General features: G+C 35.5%; 1 protein-coding gene across 1 annotated transcript in view; it reads right to left on the bottom strand.

The window, feature by feature from the left end:
- The window catches only part of LOC133338844 (SAM and SH3 domain-containing protein 1-like), a gene marked incomplete at its 3' end in the record, with an annotated part of 116,506 nt that overhangs the window by 24,360 nt on the left and 67,080 nt on the right, over nucleotides 1-25,066 (bottom strand). The window contains exons 8-10 of the mRNA XM_061546952.1: nucleotides 10,265-10,319; nucleotides 9,961-10,121; nucleotides 4,743-4,906 (exon numbers count right to left, since the gene is read on the bottom strand). Of these exons, the coding sequence (XP_061402936.1) occupies nucleotides 4,743-4,906; nucleotides 9,961-10,121; nucleotides 10,265-10,319 (380 nt within the window). The remainder of the gene's footprint in view (nucleotides 1-4,742; nucleotides 4,907-9,960; nucleotides 10,122-10,264; nucleotides 10,320-25,066) is intronic.

Here is a 25,066-nt window from a genome sequence, read left to right as displayed (position 1 = left end):
CGCTGGGAGGTAATTTTTATTTTTATTGTTTTCAATAAAAGCCAATGGGCGGAGTTGTATAGACGGACGTGGCCGACAACGTCCACGAAAATCTAAATTTCTGCGGTTCTATATTCTGAGCCTGGTAAATATTTCGTAACAGCTCCATTTTCTAACCCTGGTATATTTTCCAAATATTATTTTCCGGAGGTGAATATGTACGCCATAAAATAAACATTTTGTCACTTTAGATTTTGGTTGATTTGACCGTCGGAATATTGACCGAACAGCCGTTCTATGTATTTGATCATATTCGAAAATTATAGGCGTCGTCCGGAACTTCATGTGAAATTTCATGACGATCAGCGCGACATTTCTGCCCTCTGGTGTGGGCAATATCATAACACATATATACCTTTAATTATTTACGTATAACTCCACACATCCGAGTACATGCTGCAATAAATTAGTATCGATTTAAATGTGAACCATTGCTCTTAGATGTACTATCAACTTCTCGGATCTACGTCCTGTAGGAGTAAATATATACACCCCTGAATACAATTTTTGTCACTTTTTACACAAAAGTCTGGGTCCATTTGACCTGATAAATATTGACCGATCTTCATGAAAACAGTAATGCTTATTCTTTGGCCAGATTCCCTTCCTGGTGTAAAATTTCGTGGGGTTCGGGTCATACTTATGTCCTCTAGAGCTCTTGCATCAATGAATAATACATCAGAACCGAAAAAAATGAGTACTGATTTTTTCTCTGTTTTGATGTGTGGGAATATTTATATTTATAATTATTAATTACAGGCAAATTGGTTAAAAGATTGCGGGTATCGCTGTAAAAATCCTAGCAGCAGTAACAAGGGATGAGCTAATTTAATTAAACAAAATCATTTACCATAAATACCTGTAGGCAGGATTGAGGATTGTCACCTTGGAATCTGTTATTAGGGGCAGTAGTTTTTCCACTATGAAAAGTCTTCTTCAGTGGTGATGTCTGATGTTTAATCAGAATCAGTCTTCAGAGCTAAAAACATTTTTCTCTAGAAAAAACTATTTTTTTTTTTTTGGCAAAATTCTTCATTTTCAGTACTGAAAAATCTACCACAATTCATTTCATAGAAAATAATGTTCTATAGACAAAAGTTGTGCAAGGATTTTTATATAAAAAAGTCCTAAATAATGGGGTTGGATTTGAGGAATGGAGAATTGTGTCCATAAAAAAATACTACTTCCACAATGAAAAATCTGTCGTCAGTACCAATTTAATTTTCTTTTTGTGAAATTCTTAGTCATGAGGCTGATTCATTTTAAAGAAAACGATTTGAAAAAAGTCCTTGTGCTAAGATTTTGTATACAACATATTTATAGTCACATAGATTTCCAAAAAGTATAAGACTTCTTGGCAAATGTAGAGCTCAAAGTCTTTTATGGCACTGAAAATGCCGTAGGTGCCTTCAACAGATTGAAAATAATTTCCAGATATTCTATTCGCAATATCAGTGTTTAGGTGCTCTATAGTCAAGAGAATGCCTTAAAATAGTATTAGAAGATTTGGATGTGACTATAGAAGATACAGAAATCTACTGTTACCTATATGTATTATAGGAGTATAGTATTGTCATTTGAAAACTAATTTTTATTAATGAAGAGAACCCTCAATACTGAATAGTTACATTTTTAAATATTCAAAATTTATCATCAGTCCTGAGAAATAATTTATACTATATAAAAAATCTCTTAGTCTCAATTACTGATTTTCTATCAAAGACAATTCTTATATTTTTTTTTAAATTATTAATTCTGAGAATTGAATTTTTAATATTTTTATATTGACCAAAATTTCTTAGTTCTGATTATTAGTTTTCTTCTGTTGGACAAAAAATTCTAACTTCTGAGAACTGACATTTTGGTTAAAAAATAATGAGGTGATATATAAAAAAGTATCCATACATCAGAAGACGTTTTTGTACAACAGTCACCAGTAATGGGGATAGATTTTTTCTTTAGAAAACAATCTCTCACCCTTACAAATATTGTTCTATAGAAAAATTTTTCTTTGAAAAATAATCCTTAATTCTGAGAACTAATTATATGTACTTACTTCTATAATGTTGTAGTATTTTCTTGGAAAATTTAAAATAGCTGATAGCTGGCAGAATTTTGTGCATGTAATTTCTCTCTCCCAAATATTTGTTTAATAAATATATAGTATATACAAATGCACATATTTCTTATTATTGGTGTAGTAGTTGTAGCTTTTTTATACCCTTCACCACACTGTGGTACAGGGTATTATGTCTTTGTGCATATGTTTGTAACAGGCAAAAGGAAACGACATAGACACATGGTTCCTCTTGACAGTATGCATAGAATCACTTTTTAAGTCGATTTATGCATGTCCGTCCATTTGTGATCCGATTTGGATGAAATTTGGCACAGTTCACTTATTTGGCCCAAGGACGAACCCTATTGAAAATGGGAAAAATCGGTTCAGATTTAGATATAGAAATTTGGCATAGGGTACTGAATAGAGTGTAGAATGATGTGTGTAAAATTTCATGAAAATCGGTTCAGATTTAGATATAGCTCCCATATATATTTTCGTCCGATTTTAGGTAAATAGTGCACCAAAGTCCCTATATATCCTTCGATTTGCACGAAATTTGGCATAGCGTACTGAATTAAGTCTAGATCGATGTGTGTAAAATTTCGTGAAAATCGGTTCAGATTTAGATATAGCTCCCATATATATATTCGTCCGATTTTATGTAAATGGTGCAACAACGTCCCTATATATTATTCATTTCATGTTAATGGTCCTTCAAAAATGCGACGTCTGTTAGGATTCCATCTGTTGAATATACCCAAAGTGGTGAAGGGTTTCATATAGTCGGCCCCGTCCGACTTTACTACTTTCCTTACTGGTTTTATAATCACCCTCTTACAAATCAAACTATTGTCACACCCTATTTTATGTTATTAAACACAAAAACTCCATTTAAATCTTAAAACACATGTTATGTCTTATGTAATGTTCAATATTTCGCCTCAAACTATTTAATACGTACATATTTACAAAACATAAAAATTAAAATAAAAAAATAAGGAAAAACTATAAAATGTAAATATGCCACATGTAAATTTACATTCAATATTTAATGTAAACTTAAAAAGGACAACATACCCTTGAAGGAGATTTATGGTGGGGTTAAAACATAAAACAAAACAAAAAGCAACATTTGACAAGTGTGTAATTACAAATATAAGGATTAAAAGAATTTTCTAATATATGCATATATATGTAAAGGATGTACTTAAAAGACAACATACAATTTGAAATTGTAATTTTTTAAATTAAAAATTACAAAAGTTTTTTTGCTCAAGGCAATGAGGAAATGATAAGCTGTATTGTAAAGCTTTATATTTTTTATTTTTTCAGGAGATTGAATTAAAATAACCAACATCATTTAAAAAACCAGTGAGTGGAGCAGTATAGTCGGACGGGGCCGACCATACGATACCCTACACAACTACCACGGAACTCTAGCTTTCTTTAGATTTTTATTACGAGCCTGGGCAATATATCAAGATAGTTGTACCCTCTTGCCCGATTAGAGGTCAACTACAACACTTCCTTAACACTGACATATTTTCCGAATATTTCTAATATTCAGTACATCCCTTCTAATTACTTGTCCAGATTGCCTTCATCGTGGGTTGGATAGTGATGTTCGGCTTATAACTGTGGCCTATAGATCGATTCGAAAAATACAAAAAAATTAAGTTTACGGTCCACTTCATCCCAAAATTATTATTTGATCATCACCGAAAATTATAGGCGTTGTCCTTGACGACAACATTTCAAAGCGATCAGCGCTATATTTCCGCCCTCTAGTGTGGTAATGGATTACTAAATAATATACGAATACGGAGATACCTGTAAATATTTAGGTGTAACTCCCACATCCGAGCACATACAACAATATAATTGGTATCAATTTAAAGGCCAACCCCTCATCTTGGATATAATATCAACTTCTCGGGTATATGTCCTTCAGGAGTAAATATACACGCTATAGAATAGAAATTTTGTAATTTTTCACACAAAAGTCAGGGTCCATTTGACCCCCTAAATATTGACCAATCTTTATCAAAACAGGCATGCTTATTCTTTGGCCCGATCCCCTTCTCCATGCAAAATTTCACGATGTTCGGGCAATTATATCGGCCTCTGGAGCGACCAGAATAACCGACAAAAATTTAGTATTTGCTCCATTGCATCCCCTAAATATTAACCGATCTTTCCCAAAAACAATACATGCAAAATTTGGTGAAGATTGGTCCATAACTGTGGCCTGTATCGTGTTTACAAATTATGATGAACAGACGGACGGACGGACACACATGTCTAGATCGACTCAGCTAGTCGAGATATGACGATCGGTATACCTAAAGGTGGGTCTAGGACCAATAATTCGCGGAGTTACAAACTTTTGGGGCTGCACAAAGCTATAATACCCTGACAACATAGTTGTGTAGGGTATAATTAATATTTGTCAGTAGATTGAAAATAATAACTAAAGGAAACTCCATCAGTTTCAATGCTCCAATGAAATTTACTCCTGATTTTTTTATTTTATACTTCGATTAATTTCACTTAGTTATTTGAGGTGAGGCTATCAATCTTCTAAAATCCACTCTTTAACATATTCTTTAATTTTTTTATAATATATTTTTACTTCACTTACCTGGCATGTGTTAAAGGAATTATTGTCGGTGGATTTGGTGGCTGTTGAGGTAATATGAGACCTCTTCGCGGTGGTGCTCGTTGTGGTAAGGAAATATCACCGGCTGAACGTAATGAAATGACACCGGTACTATCACGATTCGAGGAGTAACGTACACGACCGCCCTGCAAATATTTCAAAAACAAGAAGAAGAAGAAAAAAGTAAAAAATGTAATCGATTAGAAACAAAATGTTTAAACAAAATGTCAAATGGAAGCACTTAGCTTCCTTTTTATAAAAGTTTAACTAAGCATTACAACAAATCCATCATACTATGTCTTTGTCAAAAAAATGTTTCAAACTTTATTTTCTAGAGACATCAAGCTCACACACACATGTTCGCATATATATGCATACATCCAAAAAAAGAGAAGGGATTTAACCTTTTTTCCTGACATCTTGCAGCACTCAACAGCAACACATGTGTCTATGATAAGCTTTTATTTTAGATATTGACTGCATCATTTAGTGTTCGGTGGTGCATTTGCCCCAGCCCTGGCATAGGGCAATGGCTTCTGGGATTACAGCATCTTATTGGTATTTCTAGTTTCTTCTATTTTTACTAAGGATTTTCATATTTTCGAAAAACAAAAAAATCGACTTTAATTCCCTTAAGAAAAAAACTAAAACCAGAAAAAAATAGTTCTTCCAAAAAACTCCCTGTTACCCCCCTCAGCTGGGGATTACAAATGTAAGACTAAGATGATCGGGCAACAAAATAAGATTACCAAAGGGAGTAAATATCTGCCAAGTTCATATACACACGCATTTATTGTTATAGTGTGAGTGTGTGTGCGAAATGATTGTCAAAACAACATTTTTTTTTGTGGTAGCAGAAAGGGGAAAGTGGGGAAATGTTGTTTTTGTTTTTCTCTCCACAAAAATAAAATAAACATTTAGTTGAATGACATTTTTATTGGTAAATGGCACATAAGATGCATACAAGATGATCCCTACATATGTTGCATTCTCACACACAGGCACAGACACACTCACACATATATATGTGCAAATGCACTTTGCTTACAATGTATGAATGCCGGGCATGCATAGAATAACAAGCATAATAAAGTGTAGTCATTGGAATGTCGAATTGTGGCTTTGCAGCAAAGTGTTTTGTAATTTGGAGCACTTGGTTCCCAAGGATTTTTAGGGGGATATTTGGATTTTTGTGTGTGTGGAAAATTTAAAATAAAATTAGGGAAATTAAATAATTATTTAGGCAGGTTAATTTGATGAACAGTCGAAAGACAAACTTTATGAGTTCCACAGACAATCGAAGACTTCGTGGTATTCAATATGCAAAACTATACCCCAATAATTTCTATAGGCAAAAGAAAAACTCTAGGTCTTCTATAGTTAATTTCATATTTATAGTCACTTAGAGATCCTATGCAGGAAATATACAATTTCTAGGCAAATGTAGACCTCACTGAAAATGCTGTAGGTGCCTTCTACAGACTAGAAATAACATCTAGATATTCTTTTGGGAATATCAACGTTTAGTTATTCTGTGGACAAGAGAATATCTTAAAATGGCTCTAGAAGACTTGGAAGTGACCATAGAAGATCCAGAAGTTGACTGTTACCAATATGAGTTATATGGGAATCGTATTGACATTTGAGAACCAATTTTGATTTAAAAAATCTCTACATTTGTAATATATTTTTATAGACAGGATCATCAGTCTTGAGAAATAATTTATTCTATATAAAAATAAAACTTAGTGCCAATTACTGATTTTTTTTTCCATAGAACACAATTTCTAAGTTCTGATGATTGATTTTGTATAGAAAAAAATCCATAGTCCGGAGAACTGATTTCTTCAATTGATCAAAATTACTTAGTTCTGATTATTAGTTGTAATCTATTGGCCAGAAAATTGTAACTCCTGAGAATTGATTTTTAAAAGAAAGAAAGGTCTAAGGACCGGAAACCTTTGTTTTCTATAAAATAAATACAAATAATGAGGGGTACTGATATTTTTCTTTATGAAAAAATTTCACAGTTCATAGAATTGATTTTTTTTTATTAAAATCCGTAGTCAGTTTTTTAATGGTGGAATTATTAAAGGTGGCAGGAGGCATCAGCGTGGATATTTTTTTTATAAAAAAAAACCGTAGTTTTTCAAGGTTTATCAGAGCTATTAAGTGTGGGATTTTTAAAGGATGTTTTTCTCTGCGCTATAAGCGTGAATTTTTTAAGGGTCGTGACACATGGATTGTATTTTGAAGAATATTTTTGCAATGGCCCTCAGAGCTAGAAGTGTGAATTTTTCAAAGGACCATATAACAAGGATTAGACTTTTTTAAAATAATTTTCTTCAAGGAGCATAACACAAGGCGTGGATTTTTAAAAGGACCATTTAACAAGGATTACATTTTTTTCAGTTTTTTCCTTAAGGGTCATAACAAGGAGAAGATTTTTTGAGATTTTTCTTTAAGGACCATAGCACAATGCGTGGATTTTAAAAACGACATTTTAACAAGGATTAAATTTTTTTAAGATTTTTCATCAAGGACCTTAGCACAAGGCGTGGATTTTTAAAAGGACATTTTAACAAGGATTAGATTTTTTAAAGAATGTTCCTCAAGGACCATAGCACAAGGTGTGGATTTTTAAAAGGACGTTTTAACAAGGATTATATTTTTTTAAGATTTTTCTTCAAAAACCATAGCACAGATTTCTTTCCAAGGACCGCAACACTAGACGGGGATTTTTAAAAGGACCATATAAAAAGGATTAGATTTTTTTAAGATTTTTGTTTAAGGACCACAACACTAGGCGTGGATTTTTAAAAGGACCATATAAAAAGGATTAGATTTTTTAAACAATTTTTCTTCAAGGACCACAACACAAGGCATGGATTTTTAAAAGGACTATAATACAAGGATTAGATTTAAAAAAATCAAGCTGATAGGCTACATTAGAAAAACTCACGCTCTAGCTGCGATATACCTTGAAAAAAAAAGTTTTTGATTTGATAAGGCCTGAAATAACATATTAAAAATTGAAGGCCAGATGTCTGTTAAGGCTTCAAAAAATATGATTTAAAAATCTCAGTTAGGCTTTGAAAACATGCTTTAAAAATAGACACCTATAAAAAATCCACGCCTCAGTTAGGCCTTGAAAACATGCTTTAAAAATACACAGCTATAAAAAATCCACGCCTCAGGCCTTGAAAAAAAAAAATCTTAACAAAATCCACGCCTCAGTTAGGCCTTAAAAAATATTCTTAAAAAATGCACGTCAAGGTCCCATAGATATAACATTTCGATTTTTTAAATAGATTCTAACGATCTTTTTTTGTCAATAGAGACCCTTGAGATTTCCAGTTATTACCTGGAGAAGACCTGGATGTGCCTGTAAGAGGCATATATGTCTGTCAATGCCTGTAGAAAACCTGAACACCTTATATTTCATATTAAATTATTTATATGAGATCTTTTGTACCTAGAAAAAATTATTTTTAAAAATTTGAAAATCCACAGGCTTAATAGAATGGATTTTAAAGATTTTAAAATATCCTCTATTGTCATTGTGCGTTTAATGTGGCATATATATTTCCCGGAACTCTTCTGTTGAAGATAGACATCTTGGATGTCTTATAGTACCTATCTGACTTTTATTGCCTATCGAACACCTGAAGATTTAAAATTTCCTATTAATACTATAGGTATTATTTTATATTATTTTTAGAATTGAGGATTTTCAGTGACCTACTTGGAGAATATCTGAAGCTCTCTAACATCTATATATGTCGTGTTGGTCTTTAATTGTCCATTGAAGACCCGGAGGTATTCAAATATCTATAGAAGACATAAAGGCATTTTTTGGCTTTAAAAGACCTAGTGGTTCTCTGTTGTCTATAGAAGACCTGTACGTCCTATATTTCCTATAGAAAGCGTGGAGATCTAATATTGTATATAGACAACTTCTATAGACAATTTAATATATCGCCCTGGTATAGGAGGTCTTTAATTGGTTATAGAGGGTCTGAACTCCTTATATTGCATATAGAAAATCTACAGGTGCTTTATTGGCTATAGAAGGCCTAGCACTCTACTGTTGTCTATAGAGAACTTAAAGATCGTATTTTAATTGTAGAATGCCTGGATGTCCGAAATTGTATATAGATAAGCCCTGTTGATCCTACAGATGTTATGGAGGTATTATAGTGTCTCCTGTAGGCATTGGAGGACTTTGGTTGTTCTTAAATAACCTCATCGCTTTTTTCCATCCTATAACTTCTCTGATGCCTATAGAAGGCCCGGAGGCGTCTATTTCCTATAGAAGATTTGTCATATTTTAATTGCAGAAGGTGTGGAGATCGGAAATTCTATGTAGATGTCCTTCCAGGCCTTGTTGGACCTATTGAACAACACTAGTTCTTCAATGGGCTACAGAAAACAAGGGTATTTTAGTTATTATTTATTATGTTTTGCCTAGGCTTCACTTTCTATTCTCCATTTATTTTTTCCTATACTTCTCACTGAAGTTTTGCTTTACAATCGCATTCTTCTGTTGTCCTTTTAAATTTACATACCCAAAACCTTCATGAATGTATGTGTATTTCTTCACATTCATACGAAAATTTTGGGTTTAATGTGCCAAAAATGGGATATTCGATAACAAAAGATATTGTGTTTCTTCTGCATGTCTGCCTGTCCGGTTCGGTATGGCATATGGGTGGCGCGACAATTGTGAAATGAACGAAATACCCAAAAAATAAAAAAAAATCCACAACATCCTTTGTGATATACCACAGCAGATGGTCATCCCCATCCGAATGGTCGAAGTTGGTCAATGTGGTATTGAAAATGAACAGAGAGAGAGGTGAACTGTTACTTGGTGGCAGCATCCACTTCTTACCCCTATCTGATAGGGGGTCACACACACACACCACACCGAGCAAAGTTCAATGGCATTTTGCCATCCCGTTGGGTAAATGACTCGAAGTTCACTCTGGTAAATGTTAAATGAAGCAAGGCATCAATTAGTGGCAGGATATGCCAGGTAGGCTAAAACTTAATGAGTGGGTGGCGAAGATGGGTGCTGGATACAAATATAAACAGCAAATAGTTTCGACTAAGACCAAAGTAATGATGGGAATTTAAAGAGCAAAACCTCCTTAAATTAACTGAACTCTGATATTTAAATTGATAGGCCAATGCTTACCTGTATTGTTGCTGCTGGTCCATAATTAAGTCCCGACATCAGAAAATCATCGGGATCACTTTCATAGGGCGGTTCATCGTACCAATGACCCTGGGGATGTATACCACTGACAGCATAATGGGGACCACTACGTAAAGCATCATCGTACATATAGGTGTCATCTGCAAAAACCCCAAAACAACAACAAAAACAACACGAACGTAAATAAATTTATAATAGCAACACTAGCACACACACGGTGCCATAAAATATTTTTCCATTTAATTTTTATTGCATGGTGTTTTTTTCGGGAGAGAACACTTACCTATTTTACCTTCCCGGCCCATTTGCAGTAGACCCTTGCGTATGTCACGAAGTATCTGTGGAATAGATAGAGAAAAAAACAAAAATGAACATGAATGCATTATTTAAATATGAAATTGCAATTCCAGTTGGTGGATATGTGTGAAAAAAAAACTCAAAACCACAAAAAACTATGCTGATGACGATGATATGCTCCGGCGCTATGTGCTCCGGCTTTGTCTAGTGAAAATGTGTGAAATTGTTTCAACATTTTAGCCGCAAAATATTGTCAGAAAAAACGTGGATGATGATGACAAGAACAACAAATATATAACAGCTTCAATTAAATGCTAAAAACAGTTAAAACCAAAAATATATGGGATCTCATAACAGCGGGGTAGAGATGGAGGTGGTATGAGGTTACAGTAGGCCTATATAGATTTTAACACCCATGAAAAACATAAAGGTTATCAGATAGAGACGTGGATTTTTTTAAAGAATATTTTTTCAAAATTTTTTAAATAATACTTTCTCAAGGCCTAACTGGGGCGTGGATTTTTTAAAGAATACTTTTTCAAGGCCTAACTGAGGCGTGGATTTTTAAAGAATACATTTTCAAGGAATATTTTTTGAAAGACCATCTGAGGCATTGATTTTTAAAAGAACTTTTTAAGGAATATTTTTTGAAAGACCATCTGAGGCATCGATTTTTAAAAGAACTTTTTAAGGAATATTTTTTGAAGGACCATCTGAGGTGTGAATTTTTTAAAGAAGGACTTTTTAAGGGATTTTTTATCAAAGACCATCTGAGGCGTTGATTTTTTTAAAGAAGGACTTTTTAGGGAATATTTTTGGAGGGCCATCTGAGGCGTGGATTTCTTAAAGATGAACTTTTTAAGGATTATTTTTTGAAGGACCATCTGAGGTGTGGATTTTTTAAAGAAGAACTTATTAAGGAATATTTTTTGAAGGACCATCTGAGGCCTGGATTTTTTAAAGAAGAACTTTTTAAGGAATATTTTTTGAAGGACCATCTAAGGCGTGGATTTCTTAAAGAAGGACTTTTTAATGAATATTTTTTGAAGGGCTATCTGAGGCGTGGATTTTTTCTTCTATTGAAGGGCTGAAGGGCTTCTATTTGCTATAAAAGGCCTGAAGGGCTTATATTTGCTATAGAAGGCATGAGATGCTTCTATTTGCTATAGAAGGCCTGAAGGGTTTCCATTTGCTATAGAAGGCCTGAAGAGTTTCTATTTGCTATAGAAGGCCTGAAGGGCTTCTATTTGCCATAGAAGACCTGAAGGGCTTCTATTTGCTATAGAATGCCTGAAGGGCTTCTATTTGCTAAGGAAGACCTGAAGAGCTTCTATTTGCTATAGAAGACCTGAAGGGCTTCTATTTGCTATAGAAGACCTGAAGGGCTTCTATTTGCTATAGAAGACCTGAAGGACTTCTATTTGCTATAGAAGACCCGAAGGGATTCTATTTGCTATTGAAGACCTGAAGGGCTTCTATTTGCCGAAAGGCCTTCTATTTTCTATATAAGACATGGATGGTTTCTTTCTGTTATAGAAGACCTGAAGGGCTTCATTGTCCATAGATGACCTGAAGGGCTTGCCTATAGAAGGTCTGAATGACATTTATTGCCTATGGAAGTCCTGCAGGGCTTCTATGTAGATAAATGACTTTTATAGACATTATGTGGCCTAGGAAGACCTTAAAAGTTCTCCGCATATAATTTTCCGTAATGTTGTTGCATTACAGTTCGTCGGATATGCACGCAGTGTTGAAATAAATTCAATGAACATTTCGACATGGCCCTTTTTGATTGTAAACGACATAGTGGGGGATGGCGGCCGAGGCTGGGCCGGGTATAATGGACAGGCCTAGATATTCAAAGTATAATAAAATGATACAAGTGATGTTAAATTTATTGCCACTGCACGATATGAGTAAAGCGTTGCATTGCATTGCAAATGCAGCACTTTATGCCGATACTAAAGTACCGTAACAGCCGTAGCTGACGATGGCGATGTTGATGAGGATGATGGGAATAGAAAATCCAGAAATCAGCACGTTTGCCCGCTGTCTTTTTTTTTTTTTTTTGCTTTGGTTGTTATACGATTACAAAAACAACGATGAAAATGAGTCCACAATGCAACTAACGGGGATATATACCAAAGGATAGCAGCAAGAGTGTGAGGAGGAGGTGGAGGTACAGAAACGCTTTCTATCCACTTTTCAGGCGAAATGCAAGGCAGCAATCATCGTTTCTTTTGAGATAGATAAAAATTAGCTAAAAGCTTTCTCACGTGCTCGTGCGGCACTAAGGCAAAATGGAAGGTATCTCTCCACCTCCTCCTCTTCAATCCTCTCCCCCGGTTTTCAGTAGTGGTATTGTCAATTGAAACGGAAGGATATGCTTGAATGTATTAAAATGGCTCTAAACGTACACAAATACTACGGAAGAGAAATTACAAACACAACATACATGTGAGTGTATGTGTGTGTGTAAGAAAGAGGGGAGTCCTGTGGAAACCTGTGGAGGGAGAGTGCTGCATGTTGCAAATTCAAATGCCAGTCAGTACATTCAAATGTTCATGGTCTGGCTAAAAGTGAGCGGTAGCTATGGGATAGAGAGAGAGAGTGGAAAGAGTGACTCGGGAGAGAGCGTTTGAATAAAAAAGAACATCAAATGTAAATGGCTAGGTAACTCACACACACACACAGTGAATGGGAGAGGGGTCCCAATAGGGAACAACATATCAAGGACTTGAAGTGAATGTCGAAGAGTACGAACATTGCAGTTGTTTTTGTTTTTCATGTTCCTTTTCCGAACAACTCAAGTGAATTAAATTTTAATGTTTAAAATTTACTTTTTGCAGTAAATATAAAATTCATTATTGCAAGGGGCTGTTAGTAGCACCTCATACCCCGTATCCCCCACACTGCTACTGCTGCTGCAACTCTCGATGTTATTTTCCAGACCCCATGCTCCGTTGGCCCATGTTATTCCCTTTTCCAATGATGAGTTTCCTTGTCATTCTTCGCTTGTTTTCGGGCGGGCGGCATTGTTTGTTTTTATTTCTCTCTTTTTTTGGCCGATGTTGTTGTTTTTTTGTTGCTCATATGCATTTTCGCTGAGTGAGTGCAGTGCAACCAGCCAACGAAACAAAGAACTTCTGAAGAAGAGTATTGCCAGAAGAAGTAGGAAAAACGTCGACAACAACTACAGCATTCGCAAAAATATTTGCTGCAGCATGTCAAACCAAGGGTCCTCCAAAAAATATTCCAGAAAACGGGGGGATGGATGGTATTTTCTTTTTTTCTCATATTTATCGGTGTTCTCGCTTCTCTTAATTTAAGATTTTTTTGACGGTTGCATAATAATGCCAGTCCAAGAAGCAGCAGAGTCCCGGGGACCCTTCTCGATGCAGTTTTCTACCCTCTTTTGTTGTTTTGGCTGATGTTGCTGGAGGTTTTTGTTGTTGTCGTCATTGTCGTTTTTTCACTGTGATTATGCCATGAAGACTAAGAGCTTTTTCTTGCCGCGATTTTTCCCTGTTTCTGTTGTTGTTTTTGCTATTGCATTTCTTCGCAGGCTCTCGCTGTTGTTATTGTTATTGTTGTTTTTTTTTTAATTTTTCTACTGCTGCAATTTTTACGTTTTTGTTTTTATTGTCCCTGTTGTTGTTGGTATTTTGTTTTGTTTTTGTTGTTGATATTTTTTCGTTATGTTTTTTATAGCTTCGGTGTTTGCCATGGCTTGCTAGGACAATCACCTTTTGCATAATTACCACAACAATTTTTGTTCAAATATTCGAAGAAGAAGAAAAGACTAAAGGAACTACTTCAGAGCGAACGGCAGGAGTACATACATGTACATGTGCATATACATATACATACACATATAAATAATTCACAGGTTTACTCATACATCCAACCCAGGGGATGTACAAAGGAATACACTGCGTTCCGCTACGAAACAAGAATATCTATGGGACATGTTAGCAGAGTAAGGATACTTTTTGACAGCCTTAATTCCTACCGAGGAGATCCTGCTGACTTTTGCTGGACATAGATAGTTCAGTGTAATTTTAATGAAACAAAGGTCCACGGACCTTCTTTATCCTTATTACCTATAGCTGACCTGAAAGTCTCCTATTATCTGTAGAAGATCCGGTGGGCCTCTATTGTCTATAGAAGACATGAAGGGCTTCTAACATCTATAGTAAACCTGAAAGACTTTTATTGTCCTCGAAAGACCTGATGTACTTCTATTGTCTATGAAAAAAACTGAGTGGTTTTTATAAGCTATAGAAAAACTTTAGGAGCTTCTATATTATACAGAAAATCTGGAAGGGTTCTTATTGCCCTTGAAGTCCTGTTGGAAATAAAAGATGTGTTTGTCTTTTTTGTATAAAAAACCTAAAGGCCTTATATTAATTTTAGATAACCCTAAGGATAAAGTTTTGCTTTCGAACACCTTAGAAGATCTACAAGGCTTTTTTGGATTTGGATGGTCTTCAAGGTTTTTCCCCCTCAATTATGTGAGTGGCTTGTATTTGCTATAGATGACCTGGTGAGCTATAGTTCATATAACTATAGTTCATATGATGGGCTGATGACCGATGGGACTTCTATTTGCAGTATAAAATTTTAAACTCCATATGGCAAAAAAGTAACAGGTTTTAAATTTACCTTAGAAGGCCGTCAGGCGACATAAAGACTTAGATTGTCATTCCTTTGCCAATAGAAGTCCCTCTGGATCTTCTGAAGCTCTTCAATTGCCTACAGAAGACATATGGTCAAATATAGCCGTAACTGCTATAGAAAATATAAGCCCATTTGATCTTCTACAGCAAAAAGAAGTTCTTCAGGTATTTTATAGCAAATATACGCCATTCAGAAGCCCTTCGAGTCTTCTGTAGCAAATATAAGCCCGTTGAGTCTTATATAGCCAATATAAGCCCTTCAGGTCTTCTATAGCAAACCGAAGCCTTCAGGTCTTCTGTAGCAAACAGAAGCGCTTCAGGTTTTATATAGCAAATAGAAGCCCTTCAGGTCATCTGGTCTTCTATAGGAAATATAAGCCTTTAACGTGTTATATAGCAAATAGAAGCCCTTCAGGTCTTCTATAGCAAATAGCCTTTCAGGTCTTCTACAGACAATATATGCCCTTTAGGTCTTTCTATAGACACTAGAAGCCCTTCAGTTCTTCTATAAACAATAGAAGCCCTTCAGGTCTTCTGTAGACAATATAAGTCCCTCAGGTCTTCTATAGATAATAAAAAAAATCTTCAGGTCTTCTAAAGCCAAATAAATCCCTTTAGGACATTGACAGTCTGTAGAAGTTTCTCAGTTCTCATACGGATAGGACCTTCAGGCCTAATTTGAATACTGAAAGTCCAGCAGGTCCTCTATGGATATAAGAAGATGAACGGTAGAAGTCTTTAAGGACCTCTATGTTTAATAATAGCCCTTCCGGACTAATATGGAAAATAAAACCTCATCAAAACTGTTATGGAGCATAGAAGCTCTTCAGATATTCTATGACAGCCTTTGCTGGACAATAAAAACTTTTCGGATCTTCCACGGACAGAATAAGCTATTGGAGTCATATATGGATAGCAGAAGTCGTTCTGGCTCTTTGTGAGTGTAAGCGTTCTATGAACAATAGACGCTTATCAGAATTTCTATGGATAATATAATATTTTCCAAAAAATCCACATTTATAGGTGGACCTAGAAAAAATATTCTTTAAAAAACCCTTGCCTTATAGAGGACTTTGAAAAAATATTCACAGATGTTTCTGAACAATTAATTTTTTTTAAACAAATTCAAGTCTCAGATGGTCTGCAAGAAAGCCGTACTTCAGTTGGTCCTTGAAAAAAATAACTTTTTTTTTTAAATCCACGTTTGTGTTGGCCCTTGAAAAATATGTTTTAAAATTGATGACTCTTGAAAATTTGTTTTTTTTAAAAAACATGTCTCTGATGCGTGGACACAGGTCTTATAGTACCTATGGTAGAACTAGAGGTCGTGGTCTCTAGAAGATCTTAAGGTCTTCCCATCCTCTGAACCCCACTATCCAAACAATGCTCATATGGTGGGAAAATGTTTAAGATAAATGCAAAAAAAGATCCCGAACGTGGAAATTCTTTTTCAAAGAGATGACTTTTTTCGCCTCCGTTGTTTTCGTCGTTGTCGTTTTGTTTTAACGAGTAGATGTAACAACATGCAGACACACACACAGATACATCCTTACATCGACACATACTTGTTTTTTGCAAATGAAAAAAAGAACAGTTTATATAGAGAGTTATGTGAGTGTGTGTGTGTGTTGTTTCAATTGTTTGTAGACATTTTTCTAGTTAACTTGGCTTAGTATGCCAAACAACAATAACATGGAGTAGCAGCGCTGGATATCTTTGCGCTATAACTCAACGTTTAAATAATGTGTATGTGTTTTTTGAAAAGAATGCACATTGACATCAACTTTGCCAGGCTGTATGCAGCAGTCTCTTCTACTGACAGTTGCTGCTTCGGTTTGGAATTGTGTTCTGTAGAACGAACTCAATTCTGGTAAACATTCCAAAACAAAGTTAAAAAAATCGAATAGAAACTGTAACATTACAAATACGAGGATATAATAATGAAAAAATATTTCAAATAAGAACACACACACTTGTATATTTTCTTATATAGATATACATATATAAAGGAAAGTGTAATGACCAAGGACGATTTTTGGTCATAAAGTCGATGGATATCTTAAAAAATATGGCCAATTTGGTTATTTGAGTTTTCATTGGGTGGAAAATCTACACTTCAAATGGTTGTGAAAAAAAATCTACGCCTTACATGGTGTTGGAAAAATATTCTTTAAAAAATCTAAGCCTCAGATGGTGTTTGAAAAAATATTCTTTAAAAATGCACGTCTCAGATGGTGTCTGAAAAAACATTCTTTAAAAATCCAAGCCTCAGATGGTGTTTGAAAAATATTCTTTAAAAAATCTACGCCTCAGGAAAAATATTCTTTAAAAGATCTACACCTCAGGAAAAATATTCTTTAAAAAATCTACGCCTCAGGAAAAATATTCTTTAAAAAATCTAAGACTCAGATGGTGTTGGAAAAATATTCTTTAAAAAATCTACGACTCAGATGGTGTTTGAAAAAATATTCTTTAAAAATGCACGCCTCAGATGGTGTTTGAAAAAATATTCTTTAAAAGTCCACGCCTCAGATTTTTTCTCAATCTACGCCTTAGATGGTGTTGGAAAAATAACCTTTAAAATATTCACGCCCCAAATAGAGCTTGAAAAAAAAGATTTTTAAAAAATCGACACTTCAGATTTTCTTTAAAAAATATTTTCTTTACTATCAACCTTTAAAAATATTGTTTCAGGCCTTCTGGTCTCCTAAAGCACATATAACCCCTTCAGGTCTTCAACAGACAATATATGCCGTTCAGGTCTTTCAATAGACATTAGAAGCCCTTCAGGTCTTATATAGACAATAGAAGCCTTTTAGGTCATCTGTAGACAATATAAGCCCAATATAAGACTTTCAGGACTTCTATGGTTAATAGAAGCCATTCAGGACTACTATGGAAAATAAAGGCTCTTCAGGACTGCTATGAAGAATGGAAGCTATTCAGCACTTCTATGACAGCTATGAAGAATAGAAACACTTATACGACAGCCTTAGCAGGACAATATAAGCTCTTAAGGTATTTTATGGACAGAGTAAGGTATTCGTGTAATATATGAACAGCAAAAGCCCTTGAGGCCCTTTGTGGGCAATCGATGCATTGAAAAATATTTTTCAAAGAATCCACGCCTCAGATGGTGCTTGAAAAATATTCTTTAAAAAATCCACGACTCAGATGGTGCTGAAAAATTTATTCTTTAAAAATCGTTGAAAAATATTCTTTAAAGAAAATTACGACCTTTTACGACCCCCTCTAATATCCTCCCATTACAAGATATCTAAGATGAACTTATGTGTCACATGTATAGATGAAAAAAGAACCAAGTATTTATGTAATTGATGTTGTTGTTCTTCTTGTGTATGTGGTTTTTGTTATTGTCTGATTGAAGTTGGAATATGGTTTAAAGCCAAAATGTTGTTAGGTTGCCAAAGACAAAATTTTAATTGTACAAAAATACAAGAAATGAAGCACAACAAAATGAATGAAATCAACAAAAAACAAAACAAAAAATGCAGTGAGACAATAACAACAATAATATGGGAAAAATGCATACGCACACACACATATGGATATGGAAAAAATATAAACAAAGAAAAAATGGAAGAACAAGAAGTCAAAAGTATCATTGTTTGGCTGAACAGGACGAGGCTCAGGACTGACTGCTGTTGGCATGGCAGCAACTGAGGTTTGTGTTACAACTTTTTTTCTACTTGGTCTCCTTACAATGCCTTTCTTTATTTCATCTCTTCAACTTTTTTCTCATGTGTTTTTTTTTTTTTTTGTTTATTTTTTGCTGTAATTCTTGTTTAGTAACTGAAAGAATGAATGAATAAAAAAGGCCTGAATAAAACACAAGAAATACTGCAATAAATTATGAAAGAACCACTCTTCTTTACAACAACTCTATTAATATATGCCCATATAGACAGACAGAGATACAAAAACACACACAACTTATGGGGAAAATGTCTAAACAAATACATGAAATACAATGAACATGATAGTGCAGAAGAGAAAAAAAACTGAAAGCAATTCGGATAAATATTGTCAAATTAACACACTCAAAATTGTCATTTATTGGAATAAAATAGGCTGAGACACGCAAATGTGAAACCTTTTAACCGGAAATAGAGATTTAATAAGAATTTATTAGCAAAAAGGAAAGTTTGAGTTGGAAATGGAAATCGATTTTCATGACGAAGGATTTTTTATACTTTTTCGGAAATAATTGAATATTTTTTGGCACCAAACTCATGTGTGGATTTATTAAAGAATATTTTTCAAGGGCCAACTGAGGCGTGGATTTATTAAAGAATATTTTTCAAGGGCCAACTGAGGCGTGGATTTATTAAAGAATATTTTTCAACGACCATCTGAGGCCTAACTGAGGCGTGGATTTATTAAAGAATATTTTTTCAACGACCATCTGAGGCCTAACTGAGGCGTGGATTTATTAAAGAATATTTTTCAACGACCATCTGAGGCCTGAGGCGTGGATTTATTAAAGAATATTTTTTCAACGACCATCTGAGGCCCAACTGAGGCGTGGATTTATTAAAGAATATTTTTTCAACGACCATCTGAGGCCCAACTGAGGCGTGGATTTATTAAAGAATATTTTTTCAACGACCATCTGAGGCCTGAGGCGTGGATTTATTAAAGAATATTTTTTCAACGACCATCTGAGGCATAACTAAGGCGTGGATTTATTAAAGAATATTTTTTCAACGACCATCTGAGGCCTAACTGGGGCATGGATTTTGTAAAGAATATTTTTTCAACGACCATCTGAGGCCTAACTGGGGCGTGGATTTTGTAAAGAATATTTTTTTCAACGACCATCTGAAGCCTAACTGAGGCGTGGATTTATTAAATAATATTTTTTCAACGACCATCTGAGGCCTAACTGGGGCGTGGATTTTGTAAAGAATATTTTTTCAAAGTCTAACTGAGGCGTGGTGATTTGAAGAATATTTTTTCAAGCTTCCACAGAGGCGTGGTGATTTGAAGAATATTTTGTGAAGCTCCCACATAGGCGTGGATTTTTTGAAGAATATTTTGTGAAGCTCCCACATAGGCGTGGATTTTTTGAAGAATGTTTGTGCAACCTCCATTTGATGCGTGGATTTACTAAAGAATGTTTTTTCAAGGCCTAAATGAGACGTGGACTTTTTAAAGAATGTTTTTTCAAGGCCTAAATGAGACGTGGACTTTTTAAAGAATATTTTTTCAAGGTTTAAATGAGACGTGGGTTCTTTAAAGAATATTTTTTCAAGTTGAAGCTTTCGGAACCTATGTTTAAAAGGTGTATCTAACCATAATAATTTGTAGAAAATTCCCAATTCGAAATTCCTCTGAATTGCTAATTAATGAAATGTAAATGATTATGAAAATAAAACTTATTTTGATTACCCAAATCCATTTGAAAATTTCCACAGAATTCACATTCACTTCAAATATGCCAATTTAACAAAATGTTTCTCTTAATTTAACAACTTTTACTTTTTCACATACATGAGTGGGTTCTGGCATATATCTTCATATTTATATTCCATACATATCTCTGTATGCATATTCCATTTCCGACAAATATTAATATCTTGGTATTTGATTAGAAAATTTCATTTTTATGCTAAATCACTTTATTCTCTCCCTTTCTCTCTCTATCTCTCTCCCACATTCATACATTTTTACACATGACATATTTCATGATATTATCTTCTCCACCTGCCATGACTGACCTAGAATTCAAAAGGATTTTCAACTTAGTTGGAATATTCAAATGGAAAATATTCATTTAATATGGTATGATTGCTGCTGCATAACAGACATGCTAATACAACGCACTCAATACAATAAAACGTTTGCATAACTGCAGGAAAATGCATGCATATTGAAAACAAGATGATATTAGGTTTATTGATGCGTATACGCAATAATATGCACACAAACACATCATAAAATGAAATGTTCGACATACGCACCATGGGGCGGCCAGGTTGAATAATAACATAATATTGAAACTTCAATTCAGCAAGGGAGAATAACTGCAGGATGAATTGACTTATTTACGAATTACAATCCAGCCAGGGTGAATATAGACTTTCACACCGAAAATTATATTGGACCAGGCATGATGCATGGGTGGCGTAGGGGATGATAGATCCAAGCAACGGCTCTGATTGGCTTTAACAGGGCGAAGTCCAGGCTTAGCTTGGTCCCTCTTTCATCTCAATTGTGGACACTGACCTCCGTGGTGTTACCTGGGGTAGCTATTTTCATCACACAAATAGTGAGCTAATATGTGCCGCGAGTTCACCCATAAGAACTTTAAAAAATGGGTTGAGGCGTCGGGTTAGTTGCCCACACTCGAAAAACCCCTCATACTATGAAAAAGCAAAGAAAAAGAAAACCAAACCCCCCTAAAGATGAGCAGAACAAAGAAACAGCTGCCCTGGCCATGACATCAAAATTCTGCTAGGAGTTTTTTATGCAAAAATCGGAAGGAAAATTATCTCCACCGTCGGAAAATTCAGCCTTCATGAAGAAACATCCGACAACGGCATGAGCAGCACCAAATTGATCATGTTGTGTAAGACGGAAGACATTCATCCAGTGTATTAGACGTTCGATCAATCCGAGGAGCGAATATAGATTCGGACCATTACCCTGTGGCAGCCAAGGTTCGCACCGGTCTTAATGTAGCAGCAAAGGTGCGATCTAATGTAACACGGAAACTCGACATCGAAAAGCTGCTAACACAACAGGTAGCAGAAGCCTTTTCCATCCAACTTTCCCACCTGCTTGACGAAACCACTGCTTGTCCCGATAATAGTATAGAAGCACAATGGCAAAGAATTACCCACTCCCTACAAACTGCAGCTAAATCAACACTTGGGTACCAAAAACCATCACCAAGAAACCCATGGTACGATCGGTAGTGTCGTAATGCTACTGATGTGAAAAACGCAGCGTATAGGGCACCCTTGCAGACAATAGCAACACGTAATGTGATGGAGAACTATCGGGAGAAAAGGAGAGAGGAGAAACGCGTTTTCAGAAAAATTAGGAAAGAACAAGAAAAATGTGAGCGTGAGGAAATTGAGATGTACAGGAGTCAGAATGAAGTCCGGAAATTTTACCAACGAGTAAAACACTAAACCGAAGGCTTTGGTGCAGGTACATCCACCTGTAGATAGCGTGTTGAGGATCTGGAAGGAGCATATTGAAAAAATTCTGGTATCAAATAGTGGCGATAAAGAGAGAGGCCCCATAACCAATAAGGGATGATGGTATAGAGTGTATACCACCTAGCCAAGATGAGGTCATAAAAGCAATTAATCGGTTCAAGAAGAATAAAGCAGCAGGTTACCAGCCGAACTATTCAAGACTGGTGGTTAAATGCTGGTCAGGAGCATGCACCAGCTGATTAGTACAATTTGGCTAGAGGAATGCATGCCCAATGATTGGAACCTCAGCATCCTGCGTCCAGTGCACAAAAAAGGAAACAAGACGATATGTGCCAACTACAGAGGAACTAGCCTTCCTCCCATCGCATATAAAGTGTTACCCAGTGTGCTGTGTGAACGATTGAATCCAATGGTCAATGAAATTATTGGACCATACCAATACGCCTTCAGACCTGGCAAATCCGCCATTGACCAGATTTTCACTCTGCGCCAAATTCTGGAAAAGACGCACGAAAAACACATCGACACATATCACCTATTCGTCGACACTAAAGCCGCATTCGGAGATTTTTAAAGTCATGTATGCGTTCGGCATTCCTGCAAAATGAATACGGCTATGCAGTTAAAATCGGAAAGGACCTATCGGAGCCCTTCAATATCGAACGAGGATTCGGACAAGGTGACAGCTTGTTGTGTGATCTTTTTAACATCCTGCTGGAAAAGGTGATACGAGACGCAAAGGTGAACAGAAATGGTACTCTGTACACCAAACAACACATGTTACTCGCCTACGCCCATGACATCGATATAATGGGTCGAACATTGCGAGCGGTAACAGCCATCTTTGAACAAATTGAGAAGGAGTCTGTCAAAGTAGGTCTGGCAGTAAACGGCGAGAAGGCCGAGCTGATGGTATCAACGCGCAAGACGTCCAGTAGACTCGAACGTCAACGGTGAAACTTGAGAACTACAGCTTCGAGGTAGTTAAAGATTTTTTATACCTTGGTACCGCCATAAATAAAACGAATGACATCAGTTTTGAAATTCGGAGTAGGATTGTGATGGCCAACAGATGCTACTTTGGTCTAAGTAAGCCGTTTAAAAACAAGGCCACCTCCCACCAGACCAAACTCACACTTTACAAGACGCTGATACTATCCGTGCAGTTATATGGATCTGAAGCATGGGTACTTGCACAAGCAGATGAGGCAGCTCTTAAGGTGTTTGAAAGAAAAATTCTCCACGAGCTTTACAATTTATACGACATCGACATAGTCAGACGTATTGAGCTGCAGCAATTACGTTGACTAGGCCATGTTCTGCGAATGAAAGGGAATGCCCCAGCTCAAAAGGCATATAACAGCGAGCCTACTGATGGTTCCCATAGAAGTTGAAGGCCACGAACTAGATGGAAAGACCAAGTTGAAAACAACATCTTGGAACGTGGTCTTTCAAATTGGAGGAGAAGCGCACAAGACCGACGTGCTTGGAAATCTTTTTTAAGCTTAAACATTTATTTTTCAGCCTTTCTGAATTTCAGTTATAAATATGTATTTCCTTTTTATATCCTACACAACTATGTTGTCAGGGTATTATAGCTTTGTGCAGCCCCAAGAGTTTGTAACGCCGCGAAATATTGGTCGTAGACCCACCTTTAAGTATACCGATCATCATATCTCGACTAGCTAAGTCGATCAAGACATGTGTGTCCATTATAATTTGTAAACACTATACAGGCCACAGTTATGGACAGATCTTCTCGAAATTTTGCATGTAGGATGGGTTCTGGCAAATGAAGACTCCTATTGTTTTTGGTAAATATCGATAAATATTTGGGGGATGAAATGGACCAAATGCTTAATTTTTGTCCGTTTTTCTGGTGACTCTAGAGGCCGCAATTATGGCCCAAACATCGCGAATTTTTATTTGAATTGAAAGCGTATCCAAGAGGTGTTGTTGACCTTAAAATTGATACCAAATATATTGATGTATATATTCGGATGTGAGAGTTACACTTAAATATTTATAGGTGCTTACGTATTCAGATATTATTTAGTAACTCATTACCACATTAGAGGGCGGAAATATAGCGCTGATCGCTTTGAAAATTTCCATGAAGTTCCAATTATGGTCAAGGACAACGTCTATAATTTTCGGTGATGATCAGAATAAAATTTTGGGATGAAGTGGACCGAAAACATAATTTTTTTGTGTGTTTTCTAGTCGAATATAATCCGAACATCAGAAATCAACCCACCGTGAAGGAAATCTGGACAAGTAATGAGAAGGGCTGTACTGAATATTTGTAATATTCGGAACATGTAAGGAAGATGTGCTGTTGACGAAATATTGCCCAGGCTCGGAATAAACATCCGCAAAAAGTTAGAGTTCCGTGGTAGTTGTGTAGGGTATCGTATGGTCGGCTCCGTCCGACTACACTGCTCCGCTCACTGGTTTCATTTATGTTTGCTTGAAATTAAAAATCCTATTTTATATGTCCTCACCCACACACACACACATTTCTATAAATTATCTTCATCAAGAACGCAGTTAATTTATTCCAAAAACATAAAATTTATTATATCTATTTGTTGCTACAGCTGTTGCCATTATGATGAAAAATAAATATTACAAAATGTTGATTCATTGTCTCTTCAAATAATTCCTCTCTTTCCCCTCTCCCTCCTCCAATACTAAATTAAATCATTTCGTTGAAAAATTATTATTTCAATTAATTATAGGCAACACTAATACAAAAATTGAAAAAGAAAATGCGCAAAAAAAATAAATTTCTTTTCAAAATGTTATTCAAACAAATTGAATAAATAAACGAGACTTGAAATTACTATTTCCTGATTTCATTCTAACATCGCGCATCTATCTATCTAAAATATTTATCTATGAGTAATTGCCATTGTA

This window comes from Musca vetustissima, unplaced genomic scaffold (assembly GCF_032173495.1).
Source record: "Musca vetustissima isolate MV318-11 ecotype Yass unplaced genomic scaffold, APGP_CSIRO_Mvet_v1 utg11521, whole genome shotgun sequence".
Taxonomy (NCBI): domain Eukaryota; kingdom Metazoa; phylum Arthropoda; class Insecta; order Diptera; family Muscidae; genus Musca; species Musca vetustissima.
Note: the sequence above shows the minus strand (reverse complement) of the source record. Positions and strands in the feature narration are given on the sequence as shown.